General features: G+C 46.3%; 1 protein-coding gene across 9 annotated transcripts in view; it reads right to left on the reverse strand.

Annotated features, from left to right (window-relative positions):
* The window catches only part of LOC119953034 (endonuclease V-like), a 110,571-nt gene that overhangs the window by 14,533 nt on the left and 78,975 nt on the right, over positions 1-17,063 (reverse strand). For 4 of the 9 annotated variants that reach the window (XR_005457942.1, XM_038776816.1, XM_038776818.1 and 1 more), the window contains exon 8: positions 13,078-13,166. The exons of 4 other annotated variants lie outside the window; for them this stretch is intronic. Coding sequence is in view for 3 of the 5 variants with exons in the window: in XM_038776816.1 (XP_038632744.1) it covers positions 13,116-13,166 (51 nt within the window). In the remaining 2 variants the exon portion in view is untranslated. Of the gene's footprint in view, positions 1-13,055; positions 13,167-17,063 lie in introns of all 9 variants that reach the window. One more of the 9 variants, XR_005457943.1, reaches the window with a different exon arrangement.

Raw genomic sequence — 17,063 nt, forward strand, 5'->3', positions numbered from 1 at the left:
CAGTCTCACAGCGCCGAGGTCCCAGGTTCGATCCCGGCTCTGGGTCACTGTCCGTGTGGAGTTTGCACATTCTCCCCGTGTTTGCATGGGTTTCGCCCCACACAGCCCAAAGATGTGCAGGGTAGGTGGATTGAACACACTAAATTGCCCCTTAATTGGAAAAAAATGAATTGGGTACTCTAAATTTATGAGGGGAAAAAAAAACTTAGCTTGATTCTAAGTTTTAGTACACAGATGGTTATCGACGATATAATTTAGTGACGTTTTGTTTGACTCTTGTATAGTAAAAGCACTTCTGTTTAAACCATGGAAACTTGTGGCTTCATTCTTTTAGTAAATAACTGAGATTTCGGATTTCTCCTCTTTTTTCATAGAAAAGTTATTGGTTTCACCTGAGATCAGAACACTTATTACTGAATTTAAAAATGCTGACAACCCAAGTGCCATCAGAGTGGTGGTTCCTTTCTCATTTGTAATCTCCAGCTCATGCTGATTTATTTAATACAATATAATTTTCTTCTGCTGAATCAGGAAAAGCTGAAACTTGTGGTTTCTCATAGAATTAAATAGAGTTAATTGCAAAGTTTAACTGTTTTCATGAGGCAGTGGTGTAACGTGGTAATGATTCTGGGCTAGTAATCTAAAAGCCCAGACTAGCGCTCTGAGGACATCAGTTCAAATCCCACCAGGGAAGCTGGTGAAGTCTGAGTTAAGTTAATAAATCGGAAACATAAAGCTAATGTCAGTAATGGTGACCATGACAGCCATCATCGATTGCTGTAAAAACTCAACTGGTTCATAATGCCCTTGAGGGAAGGAAACCTACCATCCTTACCTGGTTATGCTGGCAGATGACTCCAGAGGCACAGCAATGCGGTTGACTCTTAACTGCCCTCTAAATGGCCCAGCAGGTCACTCAGCTCAAGAGCAATTCGAGATGAGCAACCACTGCTGGCCTTGTCAGTGACCCCACATCCCATGAGGGAATAAAGAAGACGCAAGCCTTAAAATTACAAATGGAGGACAAAGGAGGTTGATGTCAACTTACTGCAACAGGGTGGAATCAGCATGCAAGCAACATGAAATCATTATAACTCGAGCTGACTGCTAACTGTGTTGGACAAGGGGACTGAGAGGCAGATGAAGCAGGATTGGAGGATAATTGGATCGGGGACACAGATGTAATTTAGCCCCCCCCCCATTTTAACGTCATATGTTCCGATCCTATTTTTATATATAGTTTGGTTTGTTCATTTAAATTTATAGTTAATAGGAAAAAATGAAATAGAATTCAGCAAAGAAACTGATTTTGTTGAAACACTGGAATTTCTCTGCAGTACAGCGGCATGGTGGCACAGTGGTTAGCACTGCTACCTCACAGTTCCAGGGACCTGGGTTCGATTCCGGCCTTGGATGCCTGACTGTGTGGAGCTCGCACATTCTCTCCGGTGTCTGCGTGGGTTTCCTCCGGGTGCTCCGGTTTCCTCCCACAGTACAGACATGTTCAGGTTAGGTGGATTGGCCATGCTAAATTGCCCCTCAGTGTCTAAATGTTGGATGCGGTTACGGGATTAAAACGGGGGGGGGGGGGGGGGGGGGGGTCTGGGAAGGGTGCTCTTTCAGAGGGTCGGTGCAGACTCAGTGGGCCAAATGGCCCCCTTCTGCATTGTAGGTATTCTATGATTCGACAGCCCGAGGCGTTCGAGATGGAAAAGTGAGGCATTGGACCATCACTCGAGGCAGGGGAGCATAAACAATTGTAATGAGGTGAAACAGGCATTCCTCCCGTTTTGAATATAGTTATAGATGGTGTGAAGCAAATTTTCCACAACTTTTATCTGTTCATGACTTCTGTTGAGTATAGATGGCCATGTGCTGACCACTCTTCAGTAACACATACTCTTTTAAAAAATTAATTTAGAATATCCAATTATTCTTTTCCAATTAAGGGGCAATTTAGCGTGGTCAGTCCACCTACCCTGCACATTTTTGGGTTGTGGGGGCGAAACCCATGCAAACACGGGGAGAATGTGCAAACTCCACACGGACAGTGACCCAGAGCCGGGATAGAACCTGTGACCTCAGCACCGTGAGGCAGCAGGGCTAACCCATTGCGCCACCCAGTGCTGCCCATTTCAGTAGCACATACAAATGGTCGTGTGCGACGTGTGATTATGTGTGTCGCCAATGTCACCACTCTATGCAACTTCTGAGGAAGAAGCTTTATAAGTGACTCCAATCCTGTACTCGCCTGATATCCAAACAGGTGCAGATGCTATTGGACATTCTGCTGAGGAGCAGAAACCCTGGCTTATTACTTTCCTCTCTCCGAGACAAGAGATGCTGAGCTCAACTGCAGTATCTCCTGGCTGGGATAAAATAACTCTGCATAACTCAATAGTGCATGACATTTACCCACTGAAACCTTTTGGAAAGCTGCATAATTGATTTTTTTTAAAAAGGCATCAAAACATTGTTCAATGGAAGCTTCCCCAGTAAAAGATGGGCAAAAGATGGGACAGACTGCCAGCCTAGAACGGTGGGCATACACATATCACATAACAACATTGATGTACATGCATAGCCCTTTCAGTCTGTACAAAGTCAATTCTGTACCACATCCAAAACTTATAAAATGTGAGGAATTTTCAATTTAGTTTGAGAATGCAATTTATAACACATTCCAAACTTTTCCTGCATAATGTTCTTCAATATAATTCAAATAATCTTTTATTTGATAAGCTCTGAAGGAAACCCAATTTGTATGCTTCAAATGCAAGGGGAATTCAATATATTCTTATTGCATGTTCCTTTCATTGGTTCTAGTCTCTATTAGAGAACAGTAGAACCAGGATTTAAGATGCACTGTAGGTTATGTTCTCTGCAATCGATGTAGCCTTTTAGAGGTACAGTACCAGGAGGAGGCTATCTGACGCTTTCATGCTCAGGCCAACTCTTTAAAAGAAGCTCTCCAAATGGCTATCTATGATGTGGAGATGCCGGCGTTGGACTGGGGTGAGCACAGTAAGAAGTCTCACAACTCCAGGTTAAAGTCCAACAGGTTTGTTTCAAATCACTAGCTTTCAGAGCACTGCTCCTTCCTCAGATGAATGAAGAGGTAGGTTCCAGAAACATATATATAGACAAAGTCAAAGATGAAGACGATACTTTGAACGCGAGCATTTGCAGGTAATTAAGTCTTTACAGATCCAGAGATAGTGGTATTCCCAGGTTAAAGAGGTGTCAATTGTCTCAAGCCAGGACAGTTGGTAGGATTTCGCAAGCCCAGGCCAGATGAACGGATATCGTGCGACAATCGCCAGGCAGGAATGTTCCCTTCCAGTCGGGTACACTTCAGTAGTCAAGGGCATTCAGCCTCTGATCTCTGGGTAAGCGTTCTCCAAGGCGGTCTTCAGGACGCGCGACAATGCAGAATCGGCGAACAGAAACTTATAGCCAAGTTCCGCACACGAGTGCGGCCTCAACGGGATCTTAGGTTCATGTCGCATTACATTCATCCCCCACCATCTGGCCTGGATTTGCAAAATCCTACCAACTATCCTAGAACATAGAACATACAGTGCAGGAGGCCATTCGGCCCATCGGGTCTGCACCGACCCACATTAAGCCCTCACTTCCACCCTATCCCCGTAACCCAATAACCCCTCCTAACCTTTTTGGACACTAAGGGCAATTTATCATGGCCAATCCACCTAACCTGCACATCTTTGGACTGTGGGAGGAAACCAGAGCACCCGGAGGAAACCCACGCAGACATGGGGAGAACATGCAGACTCCGCACAGACAGTGACCCAGAGGGGAATCGAACCTAGGACCCTGGCGCTGTGAAGCCACAGTGCTATCCACTTGTGCTACCGTGCTGTCCTGGCTTGAGACAATTCACACCTCTTTAACCTAGGGTTACCCCTTTCTCTGGATCTGTAAAGACTTAATTACCTGCAAAGACTCGTATTCAAAGTATCGTCTAGCCTCTTTGACTTTGTCTATATGTATGTTTCTGGGACCTACCTCTTCACTCACCTGAGGAAGGAGCAGTGCTCTGAAAGCTAGTGATTTGAAACAAACCTGTTGGACTTTAACCTGGTGTTGTAAGACTTCTTACGTATATCTATGCTACAGTTTGTGTTGATAGTCAATAGGTTGAAGAAAGTAAACATAGTGCAAAAATAGCCCACTGACTGTATTGAATGATAAAACTTCAAATAGAGGTGCGCAGAAAGTGAAAGCAGAATAAACACTAAACATGCAGCCAAACGCAATGGTCACCCAGATGGATCGTAGGGTAAATATCTAATTATTGAAGTTAACGCATCAATGTTTAACGTGATGTTACTGCATTCTTGTGTGGGCCGTTTTACCCAGGCATCACCCATTTATTTAGACTGGGTTCATGCCTCGTAAATATAGGCTCTTACAGAAATGTGCCATGAGCAGTTAAGCACCGTGCATGAACTTTACCGATTAGAGGTTCGACACATCCCAAACAATGCTTCATATTAAGCTGGCATAAATGCCCGATGACAAATCGCAAGCATATTGAACTGCAATCACTGTTGTGCTGTAGGAAAATGAGGCAGCTGCTCTACTTGTGTGCATATGGCACAACTCTGGTCACAGACTCTTTGATGAACTTTAGCCTTCACAGATTGGAATTGCTCAGACAAATCAAGGCAAGCACACTTCTGCTTGTGTAAGGAGTTGAGAGAGTGTAAGTGTCCTTCCTGCTTATCCCCTCATTTCACTTTATATTTTTGCCATTACATTGTTGATCCATTGGTGAATTATGAACGAGCATCTTTAAGGCAGCCTGTATCTTTAATTCAAGTGGAAGGAAGCAGTGGCTTTAATTCAAACAGAAGCTGGTTAGGATTGGAGTGTAGCCTGACCAGCACCATGACAGAGATTATAACACCAGGTTAAAGTCCAACATGTTTGTTTCAAACACTAGCTTTCGGAGCACTGCTCCTTCCTCAGGTGAATGAAGAGGTAGTTTCCAGAAACATATATATAGACAAAGTCAAAGATGCCAGACAATGCTTGGAATGCGAGCATTTGCAGGTAATTAAGTCTTTACAGATCCAGATAGGGGTAACCCCAGGTTAAAGAGGTGTCAATTGTCTTTAGCCAGGACAGTTGGTAGGATTTCGCAAACCCAGGCCAGATGGTGGGGGATGAATGTAATGCGACATGAATCCAAGGTCCCGGTTGAGGCCGCACTCATGTGTGCGGAACTTGGCTATAAGTTTCTGCTCGGCGATTCTGCGTTGTTGCGCGTCCTGAAGGTCGCCTTGGAGAACGCTTACCTGGAGATCGGAGGTTGAATGCCCTTGACTACTGAAGTGTTCCCCGACTGGAAGGGAACATTCCTGCCTGGTGATTGTCGCGCGATGTCCGTTCTGATCTCCGGGTAAGCGTTCTCCAAGGCAGAATTCTTTTAAATGTCTCTCCCAGAAAGGGTGGAATTCTCTAATACCTTGGCTGGGGCTCACTCCAGGTAAATGGTGCAGCCAGTGTTTTTCTCACTATCCAACCAGTGAGTGCTTAAAGCCTAAAGACAGAGCTTTGGGGGGGGGGGGGCCTATTGTTTTTACCCTTCCACTTCCGTGTGTGTGTGTCTGTCTTGTGCGTGTTTGGGGGGGATTTGGTAAAACGTGGGGGGGGGGGGGGAAGAGTAATAGATTAGCAGGCTGATATTTTACGATAATCATCGCATGTCTTATCTCTTTTAAAAAAAAAAAAATTTACAGTACCCAATTCATTTTTTTCCCAATTAAGGGACAATTTAGCGTGGCCAATCCACCTAACCTGCACACCTTTGGTTTGTGGGACGAAACCCAGGCAAACACGGGGAGAATGTGCAAACCCCACACGGACAGTGACCCAGAACCTCAATCGAACCTGTGATCTCGGTGCCTTGAGGCAGCAGTGCTAATCACTGCGCCACCGTGCTGCCCCATGTCTTATCTCTTTTGATGTTGTAAATAAACAGTTTTTTTTTGTGTTTCACTCACAGGATCTCAGAAATGTTGCACACATTATTGGTTAATTCACATGCGTTAGTACTTTAGGGCCGGGATCGACTGCGTGGGCACTACCTTTTCTATATTACAGTGGCCTGAAGACGAACTACAAACTGAAAGCAAGGTTTGAGGAAACCATGTCTCTGCCTCTCCAGGAAAGGTGTGAGTGTTGAAGGGCATTTTATGATACTGGACTATGATATAAATTATAGGTGGCCCTGTAACTACATTTGTGCTCCTACATTACTGTTGAATAGTTCTGATGAAACAAAAGGTACTCATTGGCTTAGATGCCTGTTTAGAAGAGGCAATTTGTAGCAATAGATAGTGTATACACAATGCTGTTAATATCAGAAAAGACACAAAATGGCTGTTAGCTATTTTGTGACATAAAATGGCTGAACAAACCACATTCCCTGTAAACTGTCTCATGAGACCCAAGCATGGGTATGTATAGAGAGAGTGTCCCAACAGCCGCTGAAAGCAGCTTCACAGAACAAGACATGCAATGTATCCTTGATAAAGCTCAAGGTCTACAGCTGTAGACAGGACACATTATTATGTTAGTTTTGAATGACTTCTGTATGAAGTTAGGGGCGGGTAAGACAACACCCACTTTAACCATATATGTGATAACTGGTATGCCAGGAAAATTGATTGACTGCATGTAATAAGTGTCACGCGTATGTAAATGAGAATACAAACTAATTCCACCCCTTCAATCTGTGTGAGCTTTAGCTCAAGTGAGAGAAGGTGCTGTCACAGGCTGCGACGTATGAGACCTTCCCTCCCAGAATTCTGACATAATAAACTGCTTTTTTTTAATACTTATACTCAGGTCTTCGTGTGAATATTTTCACTTCTAACAGTGAGCATGGTGCTTTTAAAAACTGTCAGAAAATCAGTAGGGGCTGCAACTACAAGCTTACTGTGAAGAAAGCATGCAAGGAACCGTCATCTGAAGCAAAGACTCTTTTCTCTTTCACTTATGTTTTCCCCCTTTTTCACCCCTCTGTGTTTATCTGTCTTGTGTGTGTGTGCGCGAGTACGTAGTGTGAGGAGGCAAGTTAAAGTAGGAGTTAGGTACTTCTTAATATTTAACCAACTGGATCCACTGCGTATTTCATCTTTATTCTTGCTATAAATAAACAGTAATTATGTTTCAACATATAAACCTGGTGACTGTAATTATCAGGCAGCCAAGGGGCCTAAGATTTCTGGTATTTTTAGAAGAATTATTGGTTAATTCACTTGTGTTGTGACTCCACTGGGCTGGAATTGACCGTAAACTAGCCCAGGGTGTCGTAACAAGAGAAATAGAGTGGGCCTAGCCCTCGTTTTGTGTAAGCAACTATCTCCTTAGATAGATTTATTTCAAAATGGTTAAACGTAAATGCAATATTTAAAGGAGATAGGAAAATAAATACAAAGAACATAATAAATATAATCTACTAAGAATGAAAGAAAGGTAAAGGAGGAGAGTAATATAAAGTGACAAAAAGAAATTCTAGGTAATAATTTAAAAAAAAATTTAGAGTAATAATTACATTTTTTCAATTAAGGGGCAATTTAGCGGTGGCCAATCCACCTACCCTGCACAAGATGGGCTGTGGGGGCAAAACCCACGCAGACACGGGGAGAATGTGCAAACTCCACACGGACAGTGACCCAGAGCCGGGATCGAACCTGGGGCCTCGGTGCCGTGAGGCTGCAGGGCTAACCCACTGCGCCACCATGCTGCCCCAATTCTAGGTAATAATAATAATAATTGCTTATTGTCACAAGTAAGCTTCAGTGAAGTTACTGTGAAAAGCCCCTAGTCGCCACATTCCGGCACCTGTTCGGGAAGGCTGGTACAGGAATTGAACCCGCATTGCTGGCATTGTTCTGCATTACAAGCCTGTTGTTTAGCGCACTGTGCTTAACCAGCCCCAGGTGTACACATCACAATCAAAGATTTGAGAGCAAGGGCACTTAAAAGTGGAATGATTTGTGATACACACAGCTAGGGCACAGCTTTTAAATAATTTCTCATCAGCAATCAGAAGCTAAGACTGACCCTGCGCTCAAGCTCACTATGCTGCTGGCAGCACTTTTAACATAACCAGCTTAGAAACAGAAGTGAAGCTGAGATAAATATGGAGATATAGAAGACGATGATAGAATCCAGGTCTGGTTGGCATATAGGCTTGCCCTGAGATTCCCCTGAGTTAAGAAGACGCAGCCTGAAGCTAGTAAACCTAATTCTGATTTTCACAAAAGGCTAGAGAAATACCTGCAGCAATATGGACCAGCAAAACTAACATTGTTGGCTGCACAAAAACCAGAACCTCGGATATAGAATCAGATGCAAGACAAAGTGACATTGTGGGACAGAATGGATTTGCAAGAGTCAGGAAATGTAAATTAAGTGGACTTCTCTGAAGGTACCAGAATGTTGGCAGTGGCAAAATAAACAGAATTCTATTTGATACGATACTTTTCAAGGAGCTTAGAGAATTGCCCCTGTGCAGTACTGGAATTAGAAAGGGAAATTAACGACGACTTCCGGTGGCGCCCTCGAGGAGGCAGGTCGCAGGTCGGATCGCTCCCGCCCGGGATGGGCAAACGGACCTTTGTCTACGGACTTTTTAGGGACCTGGCAGCCTGAATCGGTGGAGGAGACGACAGGGAAGAGGCTTTCTTCCCGGGGTATGGGCAGCTGGACCAGAAGCGGTCGAGTGGAGCGGGAAGGATCGAAGCGGGAGCAGCGGGGAACCCAGGCCGGGCGGCCAAGCATGGCGGACGGCGGGGACCGGGGAGCGGAGGCTCACTGGCCAAGGGAGGAGCAGATGGAGTTCTTCAAGAACTGCTTCGCCGAGCTGAGGAGGGACACGCTGGACCCGATGAGAGCGGTGATGGACCGAATGGTCGAGACACAGGCGGTCCAAGGGAAGGCGCTCAGGGAGGTCGAGGCGAAGCTCTCCAGTCAGGCGGGCACGGTAACGGAGCTGGAGCACGAGGTGGAGGAGCTGAACGCCCGTCAGAGGAGGATGCAGGAGCAGCTTGAAGAGCTGGGGAACAGAGCCAGGAGGCAGAATTTAAGAATCGTTGGCCTCCCCGAGGGCTGCGAGGGGTCGGATGTGGGCGCATACGTGACAGGTATGCTTGAGGCGCTGATGGGACCGGAGGCCTTCCCTCAACCCCTGGAGTTGGATGGGGCACATAGAGCCCCCGCAAGGAAGCCCAGGACGGGCGACCGACCGAGGGCCTTGGTGGTCCGCTTTCACCGGCTTGCTGACAGGGAACGTGTGCTGCGATGGGCCAAGGCGGAGAGGAGCAGCAGATGGGAGAACTGCGAGGTGCGCATTTACCAGGACTTGGGAACGGAGCTGGCCAAGAGGCGTGCAGGATTCATCAAGGTAAAGGCAGCCCTCTACAAAAAGGAGGTGAGGTTTGGAATGCTATATCCTGCAAAGCTTTGGGTTACGTTTGAGGAACTCCACTACTACTTTGAGACACCAGAACAGGTTTGGACCTTTATTAAAGACAAGAAGCTGGACTTGAACTAATGGGCACTGAGTTCTTTCAGTGCTGTACAGTGGCGGCGGCCTGTTAACTTAAAGTTGCCCTGATTAGGACTTTTACTAAGAAAAGAAGCTGGACTGGAACTAAAGGACTCGGGGCTTTCAGACATTTTGTGTGGCGGCGGTTTGTTAAACTATCCTGTACTGTAATGTTTTATCTAAGATTGTTTTCAGCCTGGACAGAGAGTGGGGGCTGGAGGGCGCACTGTTTAGGGTCCTTTGGGGGGATCGCAATGGGGGGGAGGGGGGGCCTGTGCGTGGTACCTTCTGGTGCGAGATCGGGGCCTCTGATGGGGGGATGGGCTAGGGGCTAGTCACGGGACTTGAAAGGGCTCGGTGGGATACAATTAGGTTAATGGGTCCCTGGTGGGTGGGGGGAGGGCCTGAGCGCTGGGACGGGAGACAGGTAGGCGCCAAGGGCAGGGGTCAGTGTGACTAGCGTAGGTCAGGGGGCACCAGGGAGATCGGAGGGGGGGCGGGGCGGGCTAGGGCCAAGCGCAGGGCTGACCTGGCAGGCCAGGCCTGGGGGAGTAGGGGAGACCAGGCCGGGGGGGGGGGGGGGCGGGGGAGGGAGAAGAGGGTTAGGGCCACGTTAGCTTAGTGTAGTTGAACACGTGTGGCATGGGTAAACAGAGCTGGCAGGGAAAGTGCCGTATGGAAGGATTTTTGGTTTCAACATTTATTAACATGTTTATTCTTTCCCACTGTTCGTTTTCACTATGTTAAGGCTCTTTGCATAGGGCCATTTTTCGCTTTGTAACTGTTACAAATTTGTGTTAAATAAAAAACTTCAAAAAAAAAAAAAAAAAAAGAAAGGGAAATTAACCAGTAGCAATTATTCATCCTGGGAATTCAGAGGCGAGAGGAACTTCACGGTGATTAACCTTTGGACCTTTGCTGTTCCCAGTCTTCACAAATTCCCCCAATAATAGACTTCATGAACAACTTTGGTGATTATTTTATATTGTATGGGAAGTCAAAATGCATAACTTTGTAGACACGAGAATTATATGATGTGTTATTAAACTGCGCCCGATTTTTTTTTCCCTTCCTTTTAAAAAATAAATTTAGAGACCCCAAATTCACTTTTTTCCCCCAATTAAGTGGCAATTAAGCGTGGCCAATTTACCTACCCTGCACATCATTGGGTTGTAGGAGTGAGACCCACGAAGACACAGGGAGAATGTGCAAACTCCTCTCGTATGGTGGGTTGGGATCAAACCCGGGTCCTTGGTGCCGTGCGGCAGCAGTGCTAATCACTGCGCCACCGTGCCACCCACTAAACTGCGCCTGATCTGAGAGATAATTGATTATGTACTAAATTCAGTACGTGGAATGCATGCGTCATCAAAAACCGCTTCTTCCACTGGTGTCTATTATTGTACCTGCAGTGCCTGTTATGTCTAAAGGTGGTGTAGTAGGAATTCTTTAATTTAAAAAAAAAATTTATACTACCCAATTCATTTTTTCCAATTAAGGGGCAATTTAGTGTGGTCAATCCACCTACCCTGCACATCTTTGGGTTGTGGGGGTGAAACCAACGCAGACACGGGGAGAATGTGCAAACTACACACAGACAGTGACCCATAGCCAGGATCGAACCTGGGACCACGGCGCCGTGAGGCAACAGGGCTAACCCACTGCCCCACCGTGCTGTCCTGTAGTAGGAATTTTTTATATAATTGGTGTCACTCTTGACTAACACAGATTCAACTCGGTGTTCTATATGGTAGGTGTCTGGGTGGATTTCCTCCGGGTGCTCTGGTTTCCTCCCACAAGTCTCGAAAGACGTGCTTGTTAGGTGAATTGGACATTCTGAATTCTCCCTCTGTGTACTCGAACAGGCGCCTCCTCACTGTCCTAGGGCCCAGAAGGAACATTTTAATTGCATCTACCTCAATTTGGTCTACTGAATCGTTTTTTAAAAATTCATCCCCAGAATGTAGGAGTCGTGAGCAAGGACAGCATTTATGGCCCATCCCCAACTGCCCTTGGCAAGGTGGTGGCGACTGTCTTCTTGAATTGTTACAGTCCGTGTGGTCGCGGTACTCCCACAGTGCTGTCACAGATAGTGAGTTCCAGGATTTTGAAGCAGAAATAAACCTGGGCAATGTAGGGCCTTGGGCAACAGAGGCAGAATGTACAGGGAGGGATCAAAGTACAGTGGGCCAGTGAGGAACAACAATACATGTCCAGGTAAGAATGGTGTGCAATGGGAAACAAAGAACAAAGAAAAGTACAGCACAGGAACAGGCCCTTCGGCCCTCCAAGACTGTGCCGACCATGCTGCCCGTCTTCCGGGGTCGTTATCCCTCTATTCCCATCCTATTCATGTATCTGCCAACTATCGTCCCTACTTCCACCACCTCCTCCGGCAGCGCGGGAAACTTGGATGTGTCGGTGTTCTATGCACCTGCTGCTTTTGTCCTTCTAGGTAAAGGAGGTTATAATTTGGGAGGCGCAAGGCGTCCTTGTCCAATTGCTGCAGTGCATCTTACTGGTAGTCCACATTTCTACCATGTTCAACAATGATGGAGGGTTTGAGGTGGGGTTGTAGATCAAGCTGACTGCTTTGTCCTGGGCAGTATTATTGTAGTTGTAACCATCCAGGAAAGTGATGTGTATACTGTCACAGTTATCAATTTGTGCCTTGTAGGTGAGGAGAGGCTTTTGGGGGGGTGGGCTGTGTCTTGTTATGGTGTCCAGTAGGATTGAATGTCACCTGCTGTGCGACATGACCTGGCTGGTCTCTCTCTATTCCAGTGCATCCCCAACAGCACCAGCCTCCAATGAAAAAAAATGCAACCAGCCTCTCTGCTGAATAGACCTTCCTGTTCAGTCAAAAACAGTGGTTGGGCTCCACTTTGTCTTATAGTGGCTGTGTTTGTTGCAGTAGCTGAATCTGCCACTGATATTGCAACTGTTTCTCTCTGGCCCACTGCGTTTTGATCCCTACATTGCTTAGCTTTATTTAAGTTTCAAATAGTCTTGTTGGTGGGTTTTATTCCTTTTTCAAAAGGGCTAATTATTTACTATCTCGTGGTATGACCCCTGTCCCCCTACCCTGACACCCCTTTCACTGATCCCCTGCCTCCCCCCCCCCCCCCCCCCCCCCCCCCCCCCCCCCCCCCCCCCCCCCCCCCCACCCCCCCGTCCTCTCACTCCACTCCCTCCTTTCCTCCCTTCGCATTAAGTGAGAATTTGAAAATTAAATTGTGAAACGTACAGTGTGAACAGTCGATTAAACTGTGGTTTCTTTGGTTCTGATGGATGCCGAGAATTTTAAGTACATTAACTAATTGTGCTAATTCGTCTTTCTTTTTCTGTTGCTTGCATCATAATCCAATGCTTTCTGTTGGACTATACAACTTATTTGCCTCCCTGGTACAATAATTACTGCAGCCCATTCTGGGACCAGATTTCAGTGCAAATCTTACTGGTGACTTACCACATTTTCCAATCAGACCCACCTTGTAAGATTAACTTGCGACCACCATTTCCCCAAACGTCAAGGTATGTGAACCTTTTCCCGAATATATTCTCTGGACCTTATGTCAGCCTGAAAGGTGAACAGGAAAAATATTTATAGCTAGAATTTCCAGGATCGGTTCATTTACATTTCTGCGAGAAGCTGATTTGTCGCAAACACGTGTAAAATGGGAGGAATCTGCTCGGGTGTATCGGAATTAAAATTCAGTCTTTAAAAGTCCATTGCAGGCGGACGGCTGCTGACGTAGCCCAGGAAGCCTCGGGCAAATAAGGAACAACCAACTTGCGCGGTCAACCAACTTGACTGGTTGTCTCACAATTACTTTTGTGCCACCGTGCCAAGAGGCAGCCAACGAGGGGACAAGAGTTAACATGGAGACACGAGGAAGAGATTCTGCAGAGTGTGATCTGCGAACCTGCGGAAAAGGTCATCTGTGCCATGGCAGAGGTACCTACTACCAACCCTCTCACCAGAGTGCAGAACGATGCCACGTAAAAGTTCAATAACCTGACCAGGGCAGGCAAGGTTAATGAATGAAGGTAACATCCTGCACCAGAATTTCTGGGTCATTCATACCCAGAAGTGCCTACTACCCTTTGATTGTACTGAAGTGAACAGTCGTTGAAAAGAAAGGACAGGACACAAGTTAATTAGATGTGGAAACACATACACGTAACATTAACCTTAAAACTGAAATTTAAACTTTAAAACTTCAAAAAACTTGTTACTCACTGGTTAATTATAATATAGCTGGTGTATATTATCTATCAGATCAGCCATGATCTTATTAAATGGGGGAAGCAGGCTTGGGGGACCAAATGGCTTACTCCTGCTCATTGTTTGTAGGTTTGTTTAGTGTAATACTTCCTGTTCCAAGCAAGCTCCCAAGCACTCACAATGCTTCACAATTTGTGTCAAAGCAGCAGAAATGGCAACATTAAACACAAGATCTGGACTGTAACACAACGATGCTTCTAAGCATTTGGTTTCCATATTTGCCGTTAAATATAACAAAATGCCTCTCTGGTAAGATTCGTAAACATTCCTTCACCGAGTGCAAGATAGAAAGAAATGAAAGATCCAGTCACTGCAGGAAAAGGATTTGATCAAATCACACTGATCCAATCAAATGTAATCTTCTTATTTTGGCTACAATAACTTCACTTTAATTACTCTTGAATTTCACTGACGTGCCAAGTTGACTGAATTAGCAGACTCACAAGCTTACAAAAACACAGGGTGGAATTCTCCTCTCCCCACGTGGCGTGGGAGAATCGCAGGGAGGCCCCCCGACATTTTCCCCTTGCCCCCCCCCCCCCCCCTCGGAAGAATCGCCGCTCGCTGTTTTTCACGGCGACCGGCAATTCTCCGACCCCGATGGGCCGAGCGGTCGGCCGTTCATGACGACGGCAAACACACCTCGTTGCTGCCGTCGTGAAACGGACGCCAGATGCCCGTTTGGGGCTTCTAGGGGGCCGTTTGGGGCAAGAGCACCACGACTGTGCTCGGGAGGGGACGGGAGGGGCCGGCGTCCAAATCGGACGCACTATTTCCCCTCCGCCACCCCGCAAGATCAAGCCGCCACGTCTTGCGGGGCGGCTGAGGGGAAAGATGGTCACCGCGCATGCACGGGTTCGTGCCGCCAGCGTCATGATGTTAGCCACGCATGCGCGGGTTGGAGCCGGCCAACCTGCGCATGCGCGGCTGACGTCATTAGGCGCGCTGGCCGCGTCATTCTCGGCGCGACGTCCCCGCGGCCGGTATTTACGGAGCACCGCTCCTAGCCCCTCCGGGAGGGGAGAATAGGGGGCGAGGAGCGGCCTCCGAGGCCATCGTGAAACTCGGCCGAGTTCACGACGGCCCTCCCGATTTTTCCCGAGAGCGGAGAATTCCGCCCACAGCTTTTGACTATTTTTACAATCTTTATCTGCTTTGCAGACAACCGATCCATTTCCTTTGTAAATTTAGTGAGAAAGTTGACTGCAGTTTAATGTGGGGAAATGCTGGTAGAAAGCTCTAATAAACTACGCTTCCACTTAATGAACTCTGACCATCCAAATATCTCCCAAGGACTGATTAAAGAGTATGTGGCAAGAGTGAAACTCAGAAACCTACTTTGTTTGCAGAAACCATTATTGAAAAATATATTCACTGTTGTAAGAATTTGTGCCCCATTTCACAGTTCTGCCTGTCAAGTGAAAAGCTAGTCCCCATCGGGTCGGCTACCAGTGATTTGAGCTAATGGTATTACCACAGCATTGACAGAAGTGAATAGTACCTGGTGCATGATGAGGCTCAAAGGTCACCAGACAGGCCAGGCCTCAAATGTGTCACATGGTCCATGAAGAACAGCAGAGACAATTCCTCATCTGAAACTCACTACTATTTGCAATAAATATCAACACTTCCTTCTAATGCTATGCCCCGAAGGGGCCATCTCAGAGGGAACCACATTGCTTGCCTTTACGTCAGATGATGATTTATTTTCTTCCTGACCAAAGAAATACAGATTACAAACTAGTGGAAGTGAATCAATGCCATTGAATTCTGAAGTGCTCTTAGCGCGCCTGTTTAATGTATGCTTCTAAAGTGTTTGCGCCTCTTGTCCTCTGTGAACAGCTCTTGTTTGATGTACTGTGGCAGTCTACCATGTGCTAACCTAGTTCAAGGAGCAGCACTGGTGAGTAGCATCAGCATCATTTGGCCAATTTAACTTCCCACATCAGGTTCAGAAGGGTACATGATGAATCTGCATTTGTGCTCGGAATACCCTCTGCTGGAGTCTCTGTGGGCTGAGTGTATGTGAAGTGGGAGGTCTAATGACGTGTGCGCACAAGGGCTATGTTGTGACACAGAACAGCCACTGACATCAGTAGAAGCCAGCTGTTCTGTGCTATGCCGTAGATGCTGGAGGGCATCAACTCATCATTCCCACTGTTTTGTTTCAACATAGAATAGTGAACGTCTATGACACCCAAGACTCCCGCCTGAATCATTTTATGTCATGGACTGTGTGTGTTGATGTGGGCCAAAACTTCACCTTCAAATCTGAACTTTAAACAAATACGAGGACCGTTCCTATTGTCTTGACATTCAGTAAAATGTGAAAGAGAGCGTTGATGAATCAGACCAAAAAGGTTATTGAAAATGAAATGAAAATCGCTTATTGTCACGAGTAAGCTTCAAATGAAGTTACTGTGAAAAGCTCCTAGTCGCCACATTGCGGCGCCTGTTCGGGGAATCGAACCGTGCTGCTGGCCTGCTTTCAAAGCCAGCAATTTAACCCTGAGCTAAACAGCCCCAGGTTATTGATTATATTTAGAAGAAGGGATATCAATCGAACTGCATGTTGGCAGAATAAAGGGTCAATCTAAAGTATGTATGTGAAAAAAGACTTCCATCAATTTGTGAAATGTTATTTTTTTCAATAAGGATTTGGCAACATATAATAGCTTCAATAAAAAAGTCATTTTACTATGGCTTCCGGTTTTACTGCAAACTACGTAAAATGCTAAAAGTGAGAACACACCACATAGGAAAGCGCGGAGTGGCAGCAGTATTTAATAATTGATTACTGTGACTTTTCGAATTTGACAAGTGTGATCGAGATTGTGCTGAGCAGAGGAACCTTTCTTTAATACACTTTTTATGTTGCTGGCCACAGTCTAATGCAGAGAATTTATATCAGACATGTTGTGGCAAAACTGTGAATAAGGAAACCTGGTGGCTTTGTGCACCTTTTTACGAATTAGAATGTGAATCAGAAGTAAAGTGATAAGCTCACTACACTGATGTGATTGATTTTGGTTAGCACTGCTGCCTCACGGCGCCGAGGACCTGGGTTCGATCCCGGCCCTGGGTCACTGTCCGTGTGGAGTTTGCACATTCTCCCCGTGTCTGCGTGGGTTTCATCCCCACAACCCAAAGAGGTGCCGGTTAGGTGGATTGGCCACGCTAAATTGCCCC

This window comes from Scyliorhinus canicula, chromosome 18 (assembly GCF_902713615.1).
Source record: "Scyliorhinus canicula chromosome 18, sScyCan1.1, whole genome shotgun sequence".
NCBI classification, from domain to species: Eukaryota; Metazoa; Chordata; class Chondrichthyes; order Carcharhiniformes; family Scyliorhinidae; genus Scyliorhinus; species Scyliorhinus canicula.